This window comes from Haliotis asinina, chromosome 2, assembly GCF_037392515.1.
Source record: "Haliotis asinina isolate JCU_RB_2024 chromosome 2, JCU_Hal_asi_v2, whole genome shotgun sequence".
NCBI lineage: Eukaryota > Metazoa > Mollusca > Gastropoda > Lepetellida > Haliotidae > Haliotis > Haliotis asinina.
In genome coordinates, this window is record NC_090281.1 from 91,099,027 (window position 1) to 91,119,217 (window position 20,191).

General features: G+C 38.8%; 1 protein-coding gene across 2 annotated transcripts in view; it reads left to right on the forward strand.

Annotated features, from left to right (window-relative positions):
• The window catches only part of LOC137274582 (uncharacterized), a 41,372-nt gene that overhangs the window by 15,812 nt on the left and 5,369 nt on the right, over positions 1-20,191 (forward strand). Inside the window, exons 5-16 of one of the 2 annotated variants that reach the window (XM_067807849.1) lie at positions 2,268-2,333; positions 3,849-3,915; positions 5,310-5,390; positions 6,924-7,001; positions 15,115-15,184; positions 16,245-16,309; positions 16,723-16,789; positions 17,516-17,564; positions 17,728-17,745; positions 17,856-17,906; positions 18,837-18,910; positions 19,716-19,867. In XM_067807849.1, coding sequence (XP_067663950.1) covers positions 2,268-2,333; positions 3,849-3,915; positions 5,310-5,390; positions 6,924-7,001; positions 15,115-15,184; positions 16,245-16,309; positions 16,723-16,789; positions 17,516-17,564; positions 17,728-17,745; positions 17,856-17,906; positions 18,837-18,910; positions 19,716-19,867 — 838 coding nt within the window. Of the gene's footprint in view, positions 1-2,267; positions 2,334-3,848; positions 3,916-5,309; positions 5,391-6,923; positions 7,002-15,114; positions 15,185-16,244; positions 16,310-16,722; positions 16,790-17,515; positions 17,565-17,727; positions 17,797-17,855; positions 17,907-18,836; positions 18,911-19,715; positions 19,868-20,191 lie in introns of both variants that reach the window. The other variant, XM_067807848.1, reaches the window with a different exon arrangement.

The following is a 20,191-nucleotide window of genomic DNA, read 5'->3' on the forward strand; positions in this document are numbered from 1 at the left end:
TGGGAAGGTGTTATTTTATCATGTTTGCATAATTAATATTGAATTCACAGATGTGTACTATAGTAAGAAACATGAGTACTGCTTCGCTATCAACTGTTTATCTGCTATCAAGCTGCTCTTGAATGTGTAATATATGAATGTTATGAGAGCGAGTGGTTTCTGTAATTTGTATAATAATTGAACTGGTGATAGTTGTGATGGGTCACATTTCGCATCAGATATGTTTTATGGTAATACTATTTTAGTGGCACACCTTTTAAGGTAGCGCTTTATTGTTGCCACCCTTTAGGCAATCTTCCTTAATTGAGCAAGCGTTTTTGACCATTGGTAAGCAAGACGCCAAACAAGAAAGTTCTAAGTTAATGGCGATGTTGTCGCACTGTGCTTGAATGTTCAAGAATCTGTGACTGTATATGTAAAGGCTGGTTGTTGTGTTGAAGGGACATACACACAGAAACTTACACTTGTGTCCATCATTCAGCCTGCCTACATCTGCCTGCCTCTTCGTCTGATTGTCAACACATCTTATGAACCTTAATACCTTATGGCTAAAGCATTCATGTTTACTACAGTGACAAAAACATTAACAGATTCATTCATGCTGTGATATGGCAGACATATGTTGGGTGTATATCTATCCTCAGGGGTTTTGTATGTCATGTTACGGTTAATAATTTGCCGTGACAGAAGGCATAAGAAATCCCCCCTGAACCGGCAAAATATGGCACTGACAAATCTGAAATATTCTGTAACATGTATTGACCAAAAAAAGCAAGATACTGTTACGAGTGTTTATTTTCTGTACATTTTGTTGTTAATTAAATAATATTTATTACTGGATCACAACGTTTAGTGTCTTGAATAATAATTATGATGGGTCACATTTCGTATAATAGATGATCCACATTTTGAGGATTCTGGCAGCAGGTTTGTCCGGAAATTATCTGCCCATGACTTCCTCTGTTTACTTCTGGGAGGTTATTCTGGGGTATTCTACCGTGTTGGCGATGGCTGTAGGTGCTGGAACTTTCGGGAAATGATTGAAGGTATATATAAAGGTTAGTTGCCGTGTTGTGACGGATATTCACACTCACATCACTGGACTTTACATCGCCAACAAATCCGTCAACGCCTGAAACTGCTGTCAGACCGCTCGCCGTGTTACATTTTGCACGACTGTTTCTCTCTCACACTAAGACTTTGGTGAGTTTGCTATACTATATATTTTGTGATCCATTGCCTTAGATTTTGTCGCATTTTATTGTGTTTGAAATCTGTATTGTGAAATTGACTTGTGACTTTGTATAGCTTGCTCTCTTGTGGCTAAATAATAATGTCTGAATATTTTAAACTTGAGGTTTTTTTTGCTGGTTCACAGGGGTATTTCTTACATTGTTTATCATAGTAAATTTCTTAACCATAACAGTATGATGATTCACAATAGAGGTTTCTAGTACAATGCAGTTAAGCAAAGTAATGGGTCACAAACATAAGATCAACTGACCAAAGTCTTGGTTTTCAATGAAAAACAGATCTACTAAATGTTAAGGAGCAAGCCATCTTGAATGTAGGTTGAACGTTGACAAAGAGGCAGACAGATGTTGATAGGCCTAATGATGACACAACTCCAGTATTATGCAGACAGCACAACAACCAGCCTGTATATACACAGTCCCTGATTCCAGAGTATTGCATGGAAGTATGGAAACTTTGCGAATGGCCTCGTGTTTACCAACAGTCAAAGTACACACCCAATGGAAGAGGGAGGCAACTCTAAAGCACTACCTTAAAAGGCATGCCACTAAAGTACTGTAACCAATGATACGAGTGAGTGAGTTTACTTTTACGCTACACTCAGCAATATTCCAGCTATATGACGGCGCTCTGTAAATAATCGAGTCTGAATCAGACAATCCAGTGATTAAGAGCATGAGCATCGATCTGCGCAATTGGGACCCGATGACACATGTCAACCAAGTCAGCGAGCCCGACCACCCGATCCCGTTAGTCGCCTCTTACAACAAGCATAGTTGCCTTTTGTGGCAAGCATGGGTTGCTGAAGGCCTATCCTACCCGGGATCTTCGCGGGTCACCGATGATACGAAATGTGACCCATAATAACTATCACTCAAAACTGTAAACATGGTGACCCAATAATAACTGTCACTTAATAACAATGCAAATTACGGAAAATACAGTCTCGTAAAACACTATTCAGTGTCATTGTAGCAAATATTCCTATAAGTTAGTTACAATATATGTTTCAGGATTTGAAGCTTTGGGTCACACAGGGAGGTTCCTGGTGGACTTGGCCATTGTGGTTTCTCAGACAGGTAAGATATGGCTATTGGAGACATGAAATATTGTCTGCCTCAGGCATCTGAGACAAGTTTGTCTCAGACAGGTAAGATACAGATATTGAAGACATGAAATATTGTCTGCCTCAGGCAGCTGAGACAAGTTTGTCTCAGACAGGTAAGATACAGATATTGAAGACATGAAATATTGTCTGCCTCAGGCATCTGAGACAAGTTTGTCTCAGACAGGTAAGATACAGATATTGGAGACATGAAATATTGTCTGCCTCAGGCAGCTGAGACAAATTTGTCTCAGACAGGTAAGATACAGATATTGAAGACATGAATATTGTCTGCCTCAGGCATCTGAGACAAGTATGTCTCAGACAGGTAAGATACAGATATTGGAGACATGAAATATTGTCTGCCTCAGGCAGCTGAGACAAGTTTGTCTCAGACAGGTAAGATACAGATATTGAAGACATGAAATATTGTCTGCCTCAGGCATCTGAGACAAGTTTGTCTCAGACAGGTAAGATACAGATATTGGAGACATGAAATATTGTCTGCCTCAGGCAGCTGAGACAAATTTGTCTCAGACAGGTAAGATACAGATATTGAAGACATGAATATTGTCTGCCTCAGGCATCTGAGACAAGTATGTCTCAGACAGGTAAGATACAGATATTGGAGACATGAAATATTGTCTGCCTCAGGCAGCTGAGACAAGTTTGTCTCAGACAGGTAAGATACAGATATTGAAGACATGAAATATTGTCTGCCTCAGGCATCTGAGACAAGTTTGTCTCAGACAGGTAAGATACAGATATTGGAGACATGAAATATTGTCTGCCTCAGGCAGCTGAGACAAATTTGTCTCAGACAGGTAAGATACAGATATTGAAGACATGAATATTGTCTGCCTCAGGCATCTGAGACAAGTATGTCTCAGACAGGTAAGATACAGATATTGGAGACATGAAATATTGTCTGCCTCAGGCAGCTGAGACAAGTATGTCTCAGACAGGTTAGATATTATCTGTGTTCCTGACATGTGAGACAAGAATTCATGAGGTAACATATCTGTCTAAGACAGAAAGACAGATTGTCTCAGTCGTGAGGTAAATTCATTTTATGTAAGACAGGTGAATTATTGTCTGTTGTATTGAGTACATCTCTGAAGGGTAAGATATTGTCAGTGTGTCTCAAACAGATGAGACATTGTCATCTTGTCTCAGACATTGAGACATTGTCATCATGTCTCAAAGAGGTGAGACACTGTCATCTTGTCTCACACATGTGAGACATTGTCATCATGTCTCAAACAGATGAGACATTGTCAGTGTGTCTCAAACAGATGAGACATTGTCATCATGTCTCAGACAGATGAAACATTGTCATTTTGTCTCAGACATGTGAGACATTGTCATCATGTCTCAAAGAGATGAGACATTGTCATGTCTCAAACAGATGAGACACTGTCATCTTGTCTCGGACAGATAAGGGGCTCTTGACTCTGTACTTCATGGGTTTGTTTCTTTTATGTTTTAGGATTCTGTTGTGCCTACCTCATCTTCATATCTGAAAACCTCTCTGACTATTTCAAGGGAATGAGGATGTAAGTATCCACATGCATCATGTAGTGTGTAGATGTCAGATTTCGTGTGATCATACTTCTGTGAAGATTCACTGTAAAGTAGGTCCTTTTCAATTTATGCTGGTTTTACCACATGCACTGGGTGGTCAGCCTTCCTTACTTGATTGATTGCATGGCATTTGAGGTGATTGACGCTCAAGATGTCAATCACTGGATGGCCAGGTCCACAAATATTTGCCAGCTGTTATATACTGTCTGGTCTAGTGGATGTGTCAATCCTTGGCATCATGTACTCTTGCCAGAAACCTACAATGATGTCTTAGAATCTGAGATTTGTCCTGGATATGTTGATAGTTGGCAATACACACCCATGCACCAGGCTTTTACCAAGGTGGTGTAGATCTAAACTGACTGGCTTCAGTCTGGTGTTTCCTCCTACACAGAGCTTACATGCCTGAAATGCTGTTTAAAAATATGTTAAAGGTCACATGCTATGTAACACACAACTTTGCAGATTCTGATACCTTTTGGTATGCGCTTACCGAAACAAGTCATGAAAAATGTCAATTCTACCTATAAAGTTGAAAAAAAACATGATGAAAAAAGCCTGCGAAATCAGAATTCAAATGATTCACTAATTTCTCCCCAGTGAAGGGGGAAATGTGGCTTAAGGAACTGTGCTGCACTGCACCCATATGTATGCGCAGTGCTTGAAACAGTATGCATGCCCAGAGTATGGGTCCGTGAGCAGTAGTCTGATCCTGGTTGTGTACACAAACAAGTAAATATTCTACTTGTTACCTGAAAAAACCCATGTTGATTGTGATAAGAAGACTCTGTCACGGAAAACTCAATGTCTGGTTTATTGTCACCTATATGTCTGCCTTCCTGTTTGTTAATGCAATGCACAACTTCAATCAATTGACCACATGCAGTTGAAACTTAACACCTATCTGGCTTATATGCGATAAACAGAGAGTCGGCTAAGTGCATTGGCAAATGAGCTAGCCAGTGAAAAGATTTCATTACACTTGAGTGCACACCCAACTGCTCTGACTGGGTTCGGTATTTTGGGTCCTTCATTTTGCATACTGGGTCCAAGTACAAATTATTTCACTTTCAATTTGTAATTGTCCACTTAATGAATAATAATTGTTGTTTTAATTATGCTTGATTTTTTGGTTGCATGTGACCTTTAAACCATCTCATTCACATACATCTGTTGACAGTATTTTTATTCATTTGTGTGCATTGTGAATTACATCACAAAAATAAATAAGACCGCGTTGCACATGATGGCTTGCATCATGGACTTGTTCTAAACAGGGTTAATGTAGGAGAACATTGCTGTAAGGATAAAAATTGTTTTTATTCAATCCTTGTAGTATAGTTCATGTTTCATGTTGGTGTTGCAGAGGTCACTGGCTGTTGATACTGTTGCCGCCACTGTGCCTGCTCACCCTCCTGCGTCATCTTTCCAGCCTCTCTATATCCAGGTGGGATTTTGTTGTAATCCCATGTCCGGGTATAATGTAGATATCTCTCCAGCCTCCCTATATCCAGGTGGGATTTTGATGTAGGCCCATGTCCGGGTATAATGTAGATATCTCTCCAGCCTCCCTATATCCAGGTGGGATTTTGTTGTAGGCCCATGTCCGGGTATAATGTTGATATCTCTCCAGTCTCCCTATATCCAGGTGGGATTTTGTTGTAATCCCATGTCTGGGTATAATGTAGATATCTCTCCAGCCTCCCTATATCCAGGTGGGATTTTGTTGTAATCCCATGTCCGGGTATAATGTAGATATCTCTCCAGCCTCCCTATATCCAGGTGGGATTTTGTTGTAGGCCCATGTCTGGGTATAATGTAGATATCTCTCCAGCCTCCCTATATCCAGATGGGATTTTGTTGTAATCCCATTCAGGGTATAATGTAGATATCTCTCCAGCCTCTCTATATCCAGGTGGGATTTTGATTTAGGCCCATGTCTGGATATAATGTAGATATCTCTCCAGCCTCCCTATATCCAGATGGGATTTTGTTGTAATCCCATTCAGGGTATAATGTAGATATCTCTCCAGCCTCTCTATATCCAGGTGGGATTTTGTTGTAATCCCATGTCTGGGTATATGAGCACCTGTTGTATGCAGCAGATATCTCTTCAGCCTCCCTATATCCAGGTGGGATTTTGTTGTAATCCCATGTCTGGGTATATGAGCACCTGTTGTATGCAGCAGATATCTCTTCAGCCTCCCTATATCCAGGTGGGAGTTTGTTGTAATCCCATGTCTGGGTATATGAGCACCTGTTGTATGCAGCAGATATCTCTTCAGTCCCTAAGTATCTAGGTGTACTACACATGTATTTACATGTCTAGGTAAAGGCCCAACCTACACAACATAGGAATACAGAACCAGTTTTTGTAGATTCCCTTGTATTACCTGCCATAAATAGCAGAATCTGTGCATTGCTTCCGATCTTACATGTTTTGTTTCTCCCTACAATGTGCTATTTTTGCTGTCGAAAATGCCTCAAACAGAAAATTTAGGTTTCTGGATCACCTAGAAGAAAAGGACCATGTTAAGTTTTGATATGAAGCACTGTGTTGCACTTGTATCACAATCATTTCATGAGAATGACTATTAAAGCAGTCCATACTCCCTTACTCCCTTGTGTACACCAGGTGCCCACTTTCTATAACACCAGGAGAAGTCAGCTGGAGAAAGGGGGGAATATCTATCCAACTGCAGTTAGACTAAGTTTTCAAACAGACAAAGTTTTCAAACAGTGATGGCAATATTTTTGCTTACATCTGCTAGAATCAAACGTTTTGATACCTCTGGAATCTGCTTACAAAATGGTATTATTTATTATTTATATGCTTAATATCTGATCTAATTTTCAATTATGCATGAAAGTGTATGACCCGAAAGTTTATGACATTACATTCTCCCACCATGGCTAGAATATTGCAGCAGATTATGAGGAGTATTGCGTTCCTAATCTGAAAAAATATGTCTGTTTTCAGCTTGATGGCTCAGTGTTCTAACCTCATGGCGTTTGCTGTTGTGTTCTGGTTTGACTTTGAACATCTGAACAATATAGAGTGAGTGATCTCCTTTGTCTTCTTCTTGTGGCATGGTGGTCATGTCTAGGAGGAGCGTAATTAGAAACCAGATGTTGCATTATATATTTCACAGAGACAGCGACAGAGACATAATCTAGAAATAATGAATGTACAGTTCTTTGAGCAACCTTTGTTTTATAAATGTACAAATAATCAAATACTAACTGCTTGCTTTTTCAATATTTTTCTAGACTAACACTGCTTTTTGACAGCTTCTTCTACTTGTAAATTTATAAATTTATTGCTTGTCTGTGTTTTGAATGATTGTGAATGATGACATTATTTAGTTATCCTGGTGTTTTCCCAGTTGCTGAGGAGGAATTACCTGTTTTATCTTTATGGTGAAATGTTATGTGCCCATACCTTTTCATTTGGTCACTGGACTTTCATGATCTTTTTATACATCAATATCACAGAAAAAAGGTTTGTTGTATTTTCTCCTTAGATATATTCCTATCTTGAAATCATTAACATTAATTCACCTGGTTAAAAGATTTTAACAACTAATTCCAATTACTGAAAAGAATTTGTGTGGGAAATCTTTTGCAAATGTTGATCTGGGACATTTGGGGAGGGACTTTTTTGCATGAAATGTTATCATATTTGGTTTGATGGAACTCAAGAACATTGAAAGATGCCTCACATAGAACGGTTGTTAGGGTAATAGCTTCGGATGAAGACTTCCTCAAACATTCACAATATCATGGCTATTGATAGACATTGTGAAGTCCTTTTATGTATGCCATAATCAGTATAATATTTGGTGCGCGAGTCTGGAAATGTTGAATTGTCATGGCAATTTCCAAGAAATGTTTTCCAGTAAAAGATCTGTGTTATTCAAGTGTTCTTACCCATTTCATATTGTGTTTTTAGCATTATGTCATTCATAAGCCCATGAAAAACTATATATCTATAAAAGCTTCTGATGCCATGAATGATTTGTGGATTGAGAAACAGGCATTTTGTCTGGGATTATTGATGTTGCCAAGCGTGTCCATAACTGGTTGTTTGGTCCAGACTTATTTAGAGGTATCCATCAAATTGCTGGAATATTTGCTCACTTGACATGACACCTCATACGATCATAAAGGTTATTGATAAAGTTATTGAAGATTCTTTCATAGATTTAATTGTTAGTATAGACAGGAAGTTGTGTTCTCAATGTAAAGATGTGTACATGACTTGTAGCAGTTTTTGCAGGGATATATCAGAGCAGTAACTCATTCATCTACAAGAGCAGGAAGTATCTTGAAACACTGATCATTATGAATACTCAAGTAAAACATCAATGTTGTCTTTCTCTACCTAAGTATGATATTTGTGCATCCATTTCTTGCATATTTGTCTGTCTGTAGGTCATGTTAACTTGCAGGTGTTTGTCGTTGAAAGGTATTTTTTTAGTAAATCCAGAGCACTTTTATCCTAAAACTGCCCATCCTCATGGACTTAATTTCCATAAAAACCTAAACTAGTGATCATAGGGAACATCCCTTGAAGATACTAAATTATCATTTTTAAGGACATTATGTAGGAGATAATATTTATGTATTTATTGAGTTATACAATTTCATAATTCTAGGTGTGATTTGTATGTTTACCCAGGTGTGTGAGTGTACACTGTAGATACATATGTTTGTTCTGTAGGTGCTATGTCACTTTCGAGATCCTGCTGCATTGTCACACTAGGTATACTAAGAATTATCTCCCTTGGACCAGGCTGTTGTACATGTTGTACCCACGTAACCGACATTTAGGCTGGGTGTATTACAGTTTTGGGTTAACTGAAGTTTCACTGTCCTCTGTCGTATACTTTTTTATTTCTTTGGTTTTGTTTCTTTTCTTGTGGAGGGACAGTGGGATACCTTGTGGTTAAACAATTAACTCGTCTCGCTGAAGTCAACAGCATCATATACTGCTGTGGGTGTATGTTGTGAACCTTATTTTCATGTCCCCTGATATGAATGAAATATTGACAAACACAACATCACGCTAACAGTGACACCCTATATGAGTGTATTTACCCACCCTGCAGCTCTTCAGCAACCAGTATATGATGTTAGAGGTGAGTGATGGAAGCTGATGATCACGTTTACTTACACATGTCATTGTATTCCTATGTGGATCGATGCTCATGATGTCAGTCACTGGATTATCTGGTCCTGACTTGAATTATTATGGAACATTGCTGATCATGGTTTTAAACAAGAAACAAACAATGTTGAATAGCCTGCATTGACAAATCTCTGGACTTTGCAGAGTAAAGATGTAAGTGGCTGACCTTCAGAATGTACCTCGTGTTTCAAATTTTGAGAGGACAGTGTTTAACTCTGGGGTATGATATTGCACCATCATGTTATGAATTCTTTTTCATTTTATGGTTTGTTTACTTGTTTTTTCTTATTTTCAGTTTCAATCTCACAATCTATCTATGATCATATCCACCAGAATGTTTCTGTTGCCCTTCAGTTTTACAGAAAACTCATCTGCTAGAGTGACCATTCTGATGGGCTTCAGGTTTCAGATAGGCTTTCGGTCTTAAGGGTTACAAAGTCAGGGTTTTACAAATGGATCCTGTTGTCAAATTGTATTAGTTTTCAGCTGACTCTTCTGGGTGTATATTTGAACAGATGGTCATGGAATAGTTGTAAACGGTATAGCTTTAATGTGAAAATTGACAGATGGGTCTGTTGTCCAGGACACTGCAAGAAGTTGTGCTGATTGACTTCCCTTTAATGCTGGAATATTAGCTTGGGGTAAAAGCCTATAGTTTGGGGCTCAGTTGCTGTTTCATAATTGATTCATCACAACCACGCCAGTATTCATGAATGTCATCAATGCAGTTGATATCTTGGACCATTTTGAATATGGAGCTCCTGTAAACTAAACATAGTCATATGAACTAAATGCTGACCAAAATGGCATTAATTTTCCATGTAAACAGTCAGTTTTGTACAGAATGACCCATGTTTATCTGGATTAGAATTGGTCCTCTTCAATGCTTCAAAGAGGTGTCAAAGGAGATTGCACGGTCAGACTTGTTGACTTGATTTATTCATGTCATTGTATCCCAGTTTTGCAGATCCATTCTCATAGTATCAGTCACCAGATTGTCTGGTCCAAACTTGGCTGTATCTGGACTTCTCTCATAGAGCTATACTGCTGGTGAATGGTGTTTGACAACAAAAGATTAGAATGATAAGTTGCATTTGGATATCAGCAATCAGCAATTTCCATGATATTTATGATTATCAACAGGCTGTTCAGAGTGATAATTAAGCTTTGTCAAGGGATATTAAGCAACACTAGGAGCAGTAGATGAGGTGGGACACTGGGAAGAAGCTCACCTTCCCATGATTCTACAGAACAAAACAGGGGAGACAAATTCTATTTTCTCATACAGCAGTATACATTAGAATGGTGGCTGAGCCAGGGAGGTGTTCCATTTGTGACTCTTAAAACCTTTCTTTGATTCTTCACATGGATTTAGGACTACATTGACTTGGTGTTCAGCCAGTGGACATGTCCATTTCAGGTTTGGTCAAGCTGTCTAGGATTATTGCTTATGTTTTCAATCACTGTCTTCTCTGGTTTACATTTCAGTTTACATTTTACTTTTAGACTGCTGTGAATGAAATAGCTTACTATTCACTTGCTGACTTATTCTGGTACAATGGATCCATTGTCAGTCATTGAGTCAGGGGATTGTCTGGTCCAGCTCATTTGTTTATGACGGGAATATTGCTGACTGTGGTGACAGAACCAAACAATGGCTACAAACTGTATTATGAAAACAGTATTTCCAGACAACTGCCTATAATGCCCCAGTCCTATTTGCAGATACTGTAATGAGGATGGGCATATGGTTCCCTCTCACAAATGTCTTGATGAGATCTTCAGGTAAAATACCCATTATGACGCTGGTGTCGGGTTGTGTTAAAGGGAGGTAACTCCTCATGGCACTAGCTAGTTCAAGTACAGAAACAAAGGTGTTGGGAATGCACTGACCTCCGCATAGCTGCAGCAATGTATCATGCAGATGTTTAGATTCAGGCCTCCATTAAAGTAACATTTCATTCATTCAGTTGAACAGTAGATCTAACTTGTGCACCGTAGAATTGTTTACTAACACCACTTTAGTTTAGGAGACTCAATTGTTAGATGCATGTTAGTTTGTAGAATAGTTTAGATAACTGGCATGGATAGTTTTGATGAAAAGCTACCATGGTTAATTTATTCTGTCACACATCCATAAGCACAATAGATTTGAACTGTATTTGACGTCATATTCGTTTGTGGCTCAATTGTGAGATACATGTACATGTTAATTTGTAGAATACTCTTGGTAGGTGACATTTATAGTTTTGATGAAGTTGCCATGGTTACTCAGTTTTGCAGGTACTATGAGTAAATACTTAATACCAGATAAAGTATATCATTCACATTGAATATTGATAGTTTTATGTTGGTATTGGGTATATTTGCTCCTGTAGTTTGAGACTGTTGGGTGTTTTCACAACATTTAACTCGTCTGTGCACGGATTATTCCACTTGAAAATGCTGCTTCTTGTGACATCTGCACTTGCAGATTAATTTGTCATATGTTTGATGTGTTTTACAGAAACAAAATATCCTGCTTATTTAAACATGGTAAACTTATCAGGACCTTCATCATTGGGCATTATGTGTTTTGTAAAGTTTATCCTAAACTGGTTATATTCTGCAGTGTCAGTGTTTATATGTATCATTGCCATACCATCATGTAAAATATTGAAATTTCATTGCTCAAAGACGCTTTAGCAAGTTTCTTTGTCATCCCTCCTAGGAGGGTGACAACAGGAAAAACAGCCACTGCTACGGTAACCACCAAACTCTCCGCCAAGAAGCTGTATTACTATCAATCATATGACATCGTAATATGACGCAGACAGTGCATGAAGTTAAAAAAAAACATGTTTGTTTGATAAGCTGTTTATGAGTTCACATTTATTTTACCATCTTTCACTGCTTTATTGAACTATTTTACACATTGCATCATTTGTACGCTCAACTGAAGCATAATTAACCATTTTATAGCAATCTTAAGCTTGTTACAAAGTTTCACTGATTTTGAAAATCCAGTTGAGAGGCAGACGGCATTTTATTTACATGTCATATAGTCAGTACCAAGTGTATCGATATTCAAAATATAATATAGTATAAATTTGTACATTTAACATGGCAGTAAGACAAATACTTCTCTGTCAGGTACTGTCTGATTTTACATCATGTATTCCTTTTGTAGCAGTGTCATCCCATGCTTACCAGCTGTATTGCTGTTGCCAGAAGCATACATGTTATATTAGTAGCTGATCATATACTGTCCATAAAGCTTTTATGTACAACTTAAGATAAGGATACTTGTCAGTGTCATACTTTTACTCTTCTCAGGACACGTGTACTCATATTTACCTCCATCCTCGATTTTCAAGGACTTCATGTGAGCTATCTATTATGACAAATACTTTGGACCCAACTATGCTTAGTTCAGATTGAATGATGCCACTAAGTGGAAATACTGCTGCTCAAAATGCAGTATTTCTCTGAATCATCAGTGAATGCTTGTTTTTCTAATTCTTGAAGTGATCACTCGCATATATGTAAACTGATATCTCTAACATTCAGAGGGCAAAGTTGCGTTGGTTCCTATCTCATGAGAGATAAAATGTAGGGAGGTGGTCACTTCTGAAACAAGTCACCATATTGAATGGATCTATGATATCCATGAACATATCAGAGAGAGATAATGAAGAATGGTAAATGTTAATTTAAAGTGAAGCTACTGATTGTGTTCATTCCTTTCTGTGAACTATCCATGATATACTATTGAGAAGACACTTCCATGTAACGGAGACAATCTACTCGCCACTGTGGTCTGTATTTTCTCTAACATTTGTTGAGCATTATATATGGAGAATGCAACATCCAAATGATGTATATTTATTGCTGCAGTATACTGCAGTGTAATACCTTTACAGCAACATTACACTAAATTAATACCGCTAGACATACGACATCATAATGTTTCATAGTTATGATGTCACAATGCTAATGCTGCTGTTGCTTGTTTGATACCAAATCATTAAGTCATGTAATAAAAAGGGTGTTTTACGGAAGGCCGTTTAGTATATAGATATACACACCGAGGGAGAAAATAATGGATCATATGAAAGCACAACTGTTCCTTTATTATTTTCAGAGTTTCCTCAAAAGCTGTGCAATACAAAGCAGAGAATACATGTCGGTTCATGTGATCCAGTATTTTGCCCTCAGTATGTATCCATTATCTGAGTGCCTGAAATGTATGTCTGTGTATTGTGAAGATAAGACCATGATAACTTGAAGGTACCATCTGAACATGCCAACACAGATTTCATGTTTGGCAAGGAGATTTTGCAGTTGTCTGGAAAGTAGTATTTATGTAGTGAAATATAAAGTTACATGTAGGAAACTGAAATACTGTTTGCATGCTAGGTTTGACATAAACATAAGGTTTAGTCCAAGTAGCTTTGACTGTCATGTTGCCGTTAAGCTAACAGTAACTCTGCAGCAGGTTTAATGAATATGGAATTATCTTCCTAACCCTCGTATGTAGGTTTGGTTCACATTCAGCAGGGACTGATGAGAACGACAGGGAAACAAACTGATGGCATACGGTCGTCTGTAACTACAACAAGGAGAGAGCATGTGCATGTTTGATGAGTTTTCTGTTTACTGCAGTGGTGGTGGTGGTAATGGTGGTGGTGGTGGTAACGGTGGTGGTGGTTGTTCTTGGTTGCACATGTTTGGTAGCTAAAAGTTAAAATATACATTTTGTAATGGTCCAGGTAGAACAGACCTTCTGCAACCCATGCTTGCCATAAAAGGTGACTATGCTTGTCGTAAGAGGTGACTAATTGAATCGAGTGGTCAGGTTTGTTGACTTTGTTGACATGTCATTGGTTTCCAGTTGCGCAGATCAATGCTCATGCTGTTGATCACTGGATTGTCTGGTCCAAACTGTCATTTACAGATTGCTGCTATATAGCCTGAATATTGCTGAGTGCGGCATAAAACTAAATTCACTCACTCACTAAAATATACAATTAATATATATCTGATTATAGATAGAGGGTTATATTATCTGTAAATTTTCTCAAGAATAAATATCTTTTTGTCTAACTTTTTTTCATCATTTTCATAGCAAAGGACTAATTCTTGTTGTATTTGGGCTTTTTTCCCCAGTGATTAAATTTTGCTTTATTCCTCATTTCTGTACTAACATGAAGCCTAGAATAGAAACAACAATGTCTTGAGTCACTTTCTGTTGCACTCAAGCAAGTGATGGGCGAATTATGTCCCTTATCTACATCAGGACATAGTGGATTCAAATCCCCCAATCAACCCACTTGCTCACAAACACTATTCACATCTTTGTTAATTGCATTTATTGCAAAATGTATAGAGAGAACAAGGAATACCCTCTCACAGCACTATAGGCTTCCCTTACCCAATATCATTACACATTCCTAGTTCATACTTTACCATTGTTGTTGCCACGTCAGAAACACAACTCTTTCATGATCACACCTTACTTATACCTGTAAGAATCAACGGGACCAATGAGTTTCATGTATTCTCACATAGTTTCACAACATGTTCACATTACTTTAATAACATGTGCACAAAGAGATTCACATTTTTATGGTTAGTTTTACATGTCCAGCGTTAATTTGATAACATGTCACCCTTAGTTCCACAAGATGTTCACATTTAGTTTTGACAGCATATGTCACCCAATCACCTGAAGCAGAGTCACATTCCTGTAATAGTAGGTTTGACTTCAGGTTCTCTCCGATTATGAGGCTTGGTTTATGAGCACCGTCCACATTCACTTCACTAAATATTTGACACCTGCATCACGTTCTGAACCTGCATGAAGTGCCACATACACTTAGGTCACTGTTCTAAGGGTCTTAAAATCCATCTCACTCTCGCATACACTGTTTCAGCCATCAGCAGTTCCTCCTGCTTGGTTGTGTGTAGATTATCCTGATGTCTATATTCCTCTGTTTAGGATTCACCCGAAGAATATGTCGATACGGGGATTCCCCTTCTTCCTTGCCATAGCGATCTACTGCTATGAGGTATGTATTCCTTACTTGTACCTCTGAAGATCCTGTTATAATTGATCTTCAGCATGTATGCAACAACTGACGGCTGGTTATGGTTGACACTTGTCACCATATCCTAACTGCATAGATCGATGCTCATGATGTCAATGTCTGTATTGTCTGGTCCAGAGTCGATTATTTGCAGGTTGCTACCATATGGCAGTATCTTGAGTGTAAGATTGGTGTGGCTTTATACATTACCCCCAATAATATTACCTAGCTGTACCTTGGCTAGCTTATCTGAGGTGATTGTAATGATTGGAAGAGAATTCGATGGACAATGGGTAGTTGTCTTTGTTTATGATGTATATCATATCTCTGTTGTATTATTGGGATGATTGGTAGCCTAGTGATTAAAGCACTTGCTTGTCACTCCTAGGACTGTGTTCAGGTCCCTCATGGATACACCAAGTCAAGCACATTCCTGGTTCCCCCCACCATGATGTTGCTGGAACACTGGTACAAGCAGCATGAAACTACCCTCACTTGCTATATTAGGTTGTTTCTCATTAAAACTATTCTTGTGAATGAGAGAAGTCAGACCAGTGAGAATGACACTTCCATGTCAAACCTATGGTGGCCACTAAGAAAAAGATGTGAATCATAACAAAATGGAAATATTCCATGTTGAACTGTTTAGGATGATGAATCTCTTGCTGTTGTATGGTGACTGAAACATCAGATATACACAGTGGTTCTCTTCTTTATGTTGGCGATGGGTAGACTTGTGGTTAAAGCATTCGCTCCTCACACCAAAGACCCAGGTTCGCTTCCCTTCATGAGTGCAGTGTGTAAAGCCTATTTCTGGTGTCACCCTAAGTGATGTTGCTGGAACATTGCTTAAAGTGGCATAGAACCAAACTCAAATTATTCTTCTTTGTGTCAAGTGTTTGAAAAGGATATCAGAGTGGCACAAAGGGTCTCTTGCTTGTGTGAGGATACTGAAAGAGGATTGCAGGGATGTAATCATTAAGTCTCGACAATATTTGCACGCTTACTAACCTACTCTTACATGGTTTATATGTTCTTTCAGGGTGCTGGCATGATTCTATCTCTGGAGTCTTCCTTAGCTGAAGAGGTCCGACATAAATTTAGAAAGTAAGCAGTCTTCGAGAAATGTAAGCAGTGTTCGAAGAATGCATCACTGAACTGTCACTTCTCTTAAGCTCTTATGATTACCTGGAATGGTACCATGGGATTTAGCATGTCACATCCCCTGTCCAGGGGATAGAGTGTCTGACTGGAAAAAGTAATGTCTGGATTCAACCCCAGGACTAAGATGTACAACATTTGCTGTGCTGAGATTACTTTCTGCAACTTCACCTGTGGTATGAATGGGGTGTATACACACACATGCTGTATAGGTTCAGTGACATTAAACGTGATGCTAAATCCTGAGTTCGAAATGATTTCACTTTCTTGTGGTGTATTAAGTTAAATAACAGATTATGTAACCGTCCTTGACATTGATTAACTTCTATCGTCACATTTCTTGCACTTCTCCATTTCAGATTTTTTATAACAACGATGGTTATTGTAACCTCTCTATATATATCTTTTGGAGCGTGTGGGTATTTGGTAAGATATATTTCTTTGCCTACAATTCTGATTCATCATGGGGGCAGTGGGATAGCCTAATGGCTAAAGCATACGCTCATCACGCTGATGACCCGGGTTCGATTTCCCACCTGGGCACAATGTATGGAGCTCATTTCTGGTGTCCCCTGGTGTGATATTGCTGGATTATTACTAAACAGTGATGACTCTGATTCATCAGTGCTGCTTGTTCTGATATTCTGTGTCGGTTTGCCATCTAATTAGTGTTCATTTGAGTAACTTTGACAGACAATCCAAACAGGTGGATCTCTTTATGTCTCCTGAAGGAGACTGCCTTTTGAATTGTCTAGTCTGTTGGAGATCAAGTTCACCTTTGGGTGGAAATATTGTGAAGAGTCTTAGTAGTTAGAGTATTGCATGGTCAGCTCATGGTTTGAAGTGTCTATGGAATACCTGTTCAGCTGTCACATGGTATTTTATTGTACAGGCACTATCAAAACCTGTCAATAGTACAAGCAATTTTACACCTTCATGCATGCATTCACATTGCCAGATGGGGCAATGGGGTAGCCAACTGCCTCAGGTTCGATTCACTACATGGGTACAGTGTTCATTTCTGGTGGTATTCTGGGAATATTGGTAAAAGTGGTGTAAGAGCAAACTCACATGTTCATATTGTTTTGCATGTGTTGAAGTCTTCACTGCAGTGTTACATGATTGTTCCTTCACTATCCCCTTATGTTTCAGTCGTTTGGACCAGAGACAAATCAGATAATAACCTTGAATTTACCTAAAGGTAAGAATGTCACATGGAGTCTTTACTCTTCCATGAAAATGCATTTATGCTCTGTAGTAATTAGTATTTTGCTGAAGTAAATGTCAAACAGACACATGTGGGTGGCATCAGTTTTATGATATACCTGTTTCCTCAATGCTGAGATGGTTGGTTTGTGTTTCAGGTCAATCTATAGACTTCAGTATGATTGTCAAGTCCTTCCTGTGTATAGCCTTGTACTGTACCTATCCTGGTGAGTAGCACTTGAGACATCGTGTACAGTAGCCAAATATATTGAAGTCATGAGAGTAGCTATGATAGTCAAGTCCTTCCTGTGTATAGCCTTGTACTGTACCTATCCTGGTGAGTAACACTTGAGACATCGTGTACAGTAGCCAAGTATATTGAAGTCATGAGAGTAGCTATGATAGTCAAGTCCTTCCTGTGTATAGCCTTGTACTGTACCTATCCTGGTGAGTAGCACTTGAGACATCGTGTACAGTAGCCAAGTATATTGAAGTCATGAGAGTAGCTATGATAGTCAAGTCCTTCCTGTGTATAGCCTTGTACTGTACCTATCCTGGTGAGTAGCACTTGAGACATCGTGTACAGTAGCCAAGTATATTGAAGTCATGAGAGTAGCTATGTGGGCAGTAGTCAATAAGTAGCCTCCTTACGGTAAGGGAATTCATAAGTAGCCTCCTTACGATAAGGGAATCATTAAGTAGCCTCCTTTTGGTAAGGGAATTCTTAAGTAGCCTCCATACGGTAAGGGAATTAATTCATAAGAAGCCTCGTTAAGGTAAGGGAAATCTTTGTGGAAAGTAGGACTTAGTAAAACTCTGAGGGTGCGGGTTCGAATCCCGGATGGGACTCAAGCAAAAAAGTACCAGAATTTGTACTTTACTAAGAAAATGAAATCCCAAATATGACATATGTTACATTTGACCACTTTCTAAATGGCATCGTGTAATCTTAGTAAAACTACTCTTTGTTGTGCTCTAGTTGTAGATAATCATGAGCATAGCTAGTCAGTAGAGAGCAAATTCCTATGATGTTTACATTTAGTGAGGGCTGCAGTGTATTGTTATATTCCTACTCATGTAACAATGACTGAAACTGCATACCAGTTCCAACATACAGTTATCACTTGTTGTATCACGTTTGTTAGAAGTCTTACAATGTATGTTGAGCAGTCTCTATATATGTAGTATTAGATACTCTCTTGTAGACATGCTCTTGGATAGATCTACTCAGATGGGATATGGCTAATAGTTTGGTTGTGTGTTTCAGTGATGATGTTTCCTGTGATGAAGATCCTAGAGCGATATACAATCACAGATGCAGATAAGAACTATTGGAAAGGGGTGAGTTCACCATGCAGCTGGGTCTAGTATAGTCATTCCCTGTTTATTGACCTAGATGTTGCCCCTGCCCCTGATGACCATGCTTTAAGCTCCAACAATCCAAAGGGGATTTGATGACTAAAATGGCTGCTAATTGTGAGCACATGAACAGTGGCCAGTGTCTGTGTAACAAAGTGTCTGTAGTGCTAAGACTGTCATATCACAGTGTTAAACTGCAGGAATCACGACAGGATGATTGCTTTCGTAAACTTCTTGTGGTTTACCTGCAGGTATGCTAACTGACAGAATGACTGACGGTGATATATTAAATGGAAAGATAGCACTTGTTAATCTGCCTGGCTCTTGATAAGGGAAAAAACCTTGCAGTCAGTAAACAGATAGAAGCATCCATGTTTAACTGCATCATGGTATATGAATGACCTAGGTCTATAAAACTGTCATGAGTCGTTACAAGTGCATGCAGCTACACTCTCTCACATATGTGTATACACAATACTGTTGAGGTGCAGTAATCTTCAGTGCAACATAAATTCATCTCACGTTTACATTGCTACTAGAAACCTGAAAACTGCCTACATCATGTAAGCAGGGCCAAAAAGGATGAAAACAAATCAGAATCAAGGTCCCAACCCACAAAGGGACTAATGTAACATTATGACCTGTTGTAACTCTATAGTTTATCAAAGGCTAATTAATGTTGTTGCAATATGAAAACTTTGTGGATTGGGACCTACGTAAGTATTATGATTGTTCAGATAGTTTCCCGTGACAACCTGGAATTCATTGCATCCTCCTGTACTTTCAGAACATCCTGCGAGCATGTATGGTGCTGTGTACGGGTATTGTCGTCATGATGATCCCCAACTTTGCTAACCTCATGGCCCTTGTGGGTGCTAGCTGTTGTACCCTCCTGGCCTTCATCCTGCCCGGCGTCTTCCACCTCAAAATATTCAGTCAGTAAGTAATGTCTCCTGCCTGTCATCTACCACCTCAGGATATTCAACCAGTAAGTAATGTCTCTCATCCTGCCTGGCTTCTTCCACCTCAGGATATTCAACCAGTAAGTAATGTCTCTCATCCTACCTGTCGTCTTCCACCTCAGGATATTCAACCAGTAAGTAATGTCTCTCATCCTGCCTGGCTTCTTCCACCTCAGGATATTCAACCAGTAAGTAATGTCTCTCATCCTACCTGGCTTCAGGATAGTTAAAAAATCTTTACATGGGGAGAAAGTATGGAAACCTATCAGTCCTTTATGTTTGTGCCACTGCAGTAACAGAA